We start from the raw sequence: 4,481 nt of genomic DNA, 5'->3' as shown, positions 1-4,481 counted from the left end.
CAAGGAAGGTCACATATCAGCAAATTTTAATGTGTTTTTTTTTTGTCTCTGGCACAGTTCAGTTGTCAACATCATTCAAATGGTGTGTTTATTCCCCAAGATTGCACCTCTGCCTTTAAACTCAGCTGTTATTTTCACCTTTACATGGAAGAATCGGTGGTGATTATTTGTTACATATAATTTTTTAGAGGTATTTGTTCTGGGGATGTGGGTGACACTGGCAAAGCCACAATTAATGATCATTCCGATTGGGCATGTGGGGACGAAAAGTCATCTGTGCCCTGTGATATTGTAGTACATGTAGGCCATTTAAAATTTGGAGATTCACTTTTCTGTCTCAAATTACTGAACTGGCCATGCTTTTAACAGCCATCCAGAAGATTTCATGCCAATTTTTCTGGTGTCAGCCCACAAATGAACAGATCTATTGACTTCACCTCTCATAAATAACAATGTTCCCTTGCTCACTGTATTAATGCGTTGTTTATATTTCTATTATTTAAATAATTTACCGAATACATTCAATGGATATTTGACTGTGTTCTTCAACTCCTCTCTGAATTTACTCTGAGTTACTGCATAAATAAACGTATTGGTGCAACAACTCAACAGTTGGAGCATATTTCCACTTTCTTGCAGAATAAATTTGGGATCACTGAAGCCCATAATCTGATAATCATTTGCAATTCGCTCATAAAAGAACTGTACAACATAGGTCATCCGCAACAGGATGAAACTGCCCGAGACGGCAAACACTAAAACAATGGATTTTCTCCGGCTCTCCATCTCTGGGTCTCTCTGATTCTCTCCTTTGCCGGGGGCACGGAATCTCCTGCGGCCTCGACTAGCTGCTAGAATGTGTCTCACAGTCAAAGCATTCAGCAGAATAATCAGAAGGAATGGGGTACATGGGGTCAAAATACGATGAAACCAGTCAAATGCTGTCCATATGTGAGAAGTGTAACGGATTTGCTTCAGCTTGCAATACCACGGAACATTGTTAATTATGTATATGGGTTCATGTATAAAGTACCAGGGAACACTATTTAAACATCCCAGTGAACAAGCCATTCCTGTCACTACGACTGCTGTTTTCTTGATGCAATATTTTGTTTTTAATTTCTGGCAACAAATAGCCACAAATCGATCGAAGGTGAAAGCAACCGTTAACCAAACAGAACTGTCCCTGGATGCATAAATTAAAGCAATGCTGAGACTGCATACGGGAGTAATGGACAAGAAGCTAGCTGAAAAATAAATACTAGGAATCCGGTTTAATATCACAGCGGTGATAATGACCAGGAGATCGGCCACTGCCATGGACACCAGGTACCAAGTGACACATCTGGAGAGACCGCATCTTCCTCGGGACAGGATCACAATCGCCACCAAATTAACTGTAAGAGGGAGCGGAAACCATAGAGAATTAGCTCTTAGGAAATATATCATGCTAATCAGAGTTTTTCAAAGTTTACAGCTTTGACACGTGAAGTAATGAAATCCATGTTATCTTCCAAAATGGAAATGGAATCTTTTGGAGACCTCGGGTGAAGGAAAGGTGAAATTTAATAATGAATGTAATTTATAATTGGGATCTATAAAGAAGCAAAATCGATTCAAATCATGTGTAAGTTTCAGATGGATTAAAATAGTCAATTGTGCAGTGATAAATAAAATAACCCGAACCTGGATGAGGAGACAAAGAGCATGAGGGCTTGAGAAATGTTTGTGGAAAGCTGGCAGGAGCAGTGAATGTGGAAGTTCTGTAACGGGTGCAACCAATGAATGGATTTTAAAAGGATACAGAAGCCCCAAATATGGCTTATTAATGAACCAGTGGCTTAGCTCATTGTTTCAAATTGTCAATAACACGTTGACCTTTAATGTACCTGCAAAAGTTGATTTGTTGAAGCCAAATTATGATAAAACACTAAATCATCTCAGTAATTGATCGAATGGTGTTACTATCAAAAAAAGGTAACAATTAGCTATTCAATCAGCAAAGTCAACGATTTAAATATTCATTATAATCATCAGAGGAGATGTTAAGCTGAAGCCCCTGTCTGCTGTAAAATATTCTGCGGCACCATATCGAAAAAGGGCAGCAGAGCTATTCCCGGTGACCTGGACAATATTCACATCACAAAAACGGAGGTTATCTTGTCGTTATCATACTGCTCTTTGTGTAATCTTGTTGTGCAAATTCGATGCCGCTTTCCCTACATTACAACGATAATAGTAACTTCAAAACTACTTCTTTAGCTGCCAGGCACTTGGGGTTGACAGGTGCTGTTGAAATGCAAATCTTCTTTTCTCTCTTTTACCCAAGAGTTTCATAATTCTTGAAAGCAGTTAAGGTATATCTGAATTTCTATGAAGTCCATAGAAAAGTGTTGTGATTTTAATTTATTTTAATGTAATTTATTTTATTTGGGTCACGTCTATCAATACATGCTTATCTGTTTTCTCACAGTGCTTAATTTTGTAACGGGCAGAAGACTATATTCATTATCCTCACCTTTTGCTTCAATTATCTGGGATGGCTTCAGTTCAACAGTGTGATTGACTTTGAACAGGTTGGCTGGTTTCTGCATTGCACACAATATTACACCTGTTTAAGTTAATTGTCTGTTTTACATCCGATGTAGTTTAAACACGAGACTGTATATTCACAGTGACTGAAGAATTATACGCATATAATATAAAATGGCCAAGGTACCTCAGCACCCACGCTGCGGCCTAACAATTCACAGATGGGCATGGAAGCAAATAACAGGTTCTTCAGTTATAGCAATGTGACAATACCAATGAAATACAGTATCAATAGCGTGCTAAAATGTGTAAACAATGTTGTCATAGTATCATCCTACTATATAGTCCACTTGTGAAATGCGGTAATACAATATATAATAGCACATTGTGATTTAAAACATTCCCTTTTCAACGTTCCCCACTTCCAACCCCGCTGGAACAAACTATTCTGAGTCAGGCTAGGGGATGAGGGAAGGTGGGAACAGAGCTTAGATCCAAGGAACTAAGGAAGGTCAAATATTATTAAACTTGATTTCAAAGCCATGTTTGGAAGTGTAGGTATCGATGAAAAACCCAGTGGCTTTCGTGGAGGCACAACATCATCACCCAGAAATAGCTATGTGGAAACAAGGCAAAAACTGGTGGAAAGTTCATTCACTCCCCACAGCGGCCAAGTGGCTGGTTCAGTGAAAATGGGAAGAATTTTCAAATGTTATTTAGATGCCAATGTTCAAGTCTGCTCATTTTTTTCAATTCCACAATATAGGGAGGTAAAATTTTGAACAGAAATAAATAGTGCAAACACTTAAACATAATATCAACAAACCAACACACTTTAAAAAGACATGGTCCTTTGGTTTGTGACCAATCAATCATATTGCTGTACAGGTGGCTCTTTGGCAGCAAGTTGCACAAAGTGTTGTCAATAGCAAGTCACTGGAACATTCTAAATAACTAGCACCTTTTACAACGAATAACTTACTGAAACATTTTACCTGGAACTGCGATAGCTGCAAGGACAGTGTAATAAATGGCATAGGCCAGGCCTCTTGGCGGGGCGTGCATTTTACTGCAAGAAGCAGTGATCTCCGTTTGGAATCCCACACACGGGCGTTCAACCTTCAAATGATACCTTATTATACCCGATGTGAAATCCCCAGAGACACAATTAGACAACAGAACCATTAAAGTGAATTTCAGTCATTGAACAAACAGGTTCAGTTATATCACCAGTTATATTAATTCCAGTCGTTAAGCAAACAGATCGATTCAGTCGATTTGTCTCTCATTTTCGATGCAGTAGATTGGACAAAATATGGACGCCACAGAGTTTGAAAAGGTAACAGCGAATAGTTACAATGTGATCTGCACCCTTAATTCGCATTGCAACGTGCTGGTGTTTTCTTAAATTCTTCAGGAAATCAACTTAACCTAAAAACATTAAGTGCTGGAAATACTCAGCAGGTCTGGCAGCATCTATGGAGATAGACGCAGAGTTAACGTTTTAGGTCTGTGACCTTTCATCAGAGGTTAGAATGGTTTTAATCATTAAGCTTTAACATGATTTTATTATTAACAGTATTGTTCTTTAACAGTATTATAGTAAATGACAAGTAATGAACTGTTTACCCCATGGATTTCAAAATAATCAGGCAAAGTTTAGAAAAGCATTAGGTTTTAAGCAAGTGAGGGGGAGGGGTGGGGGCAGAGGGCAGGAGAGATTAAACAACAAAGCTGTCCTGGTACAAAGGCAAAGAGTGTGTTAATGCTGATGGTGAAAGTTAAGATCTAGTGAGTGATTTAGTTAAGGGGTGCTGATGCTAAGTCACCAACATGCCGCAGCAACTGATAGAATTGAAAAAAATGCGTAAGCGTTCGGATTTGTGGAGGAATACAAGGCCGAAGAGGCCTGTACATAGATCCAGTTTATGATACACATTCCTGAGGCA

At 38.7% G+C, this 4,481-nt stretch overlaps 1 protein-coding gene across 1 annotated transcript; it reads right to left on the bottom strand.

Annotated features, from left to right (window-relative positions):
- Nucleotides 1-495: 495 nt before the first annotated feature.
- LOC137348531 (probable G-protein coupled receptor 139) lies at nucleotides 496-3,597 on the bottom strand. Its single transcript, XM_068013835.1, has 2 exons — nucleotides 3,528-3,597; nucleotides 496-1,397 (listed from the first exon to the last, which is right to left on the bottom strand). Exons 1-2 carry the CDS (start codon nucleotides 3,595-3,597, stop codon nucleotides 496-498), a joined length of 972 nt encoding a protein of 323 aa, XP_067869936.1.
- Between the last annotated feature and the right edge of the window lie 884 nt (nucleotides 3,598-4,481).

This window comes from Heterodontus francisci, chromosome 34 (assembly GCF_036365525.1).
Source record: "Heterodontus francisci isolate sHetFra1 chromosome 34, sHetFra1.hap1, whole genome shotgun sequence".
NCBI lineage: Eukaryota > Metazoa > Chordata > Chondrichthyes > Heterodontiformes > Heterodontidae > Heterodontus > Heterodontus francisci.
This window is presented reverse-complemented; position numbering and strand designations above follow the sequence as displayed.

Bases quoted from the DNA above. Each gene is read 5' to 3' on its own strand.
- LOC137348531 (XM_068013835.1), bottom strand. From the start codon at position 3,597: ATGCACGCCCCGCCAAGAGGCCTGGCCTATGCCATTTATTACACTGTC. The intron at 1,398-3,527 runs GTAAAATGTTTC...TCCCTCTTACAG, and splicing joins TGCAGCTATCGCAGTTCCAG to TTAATTTGGTGGCGATTGTG.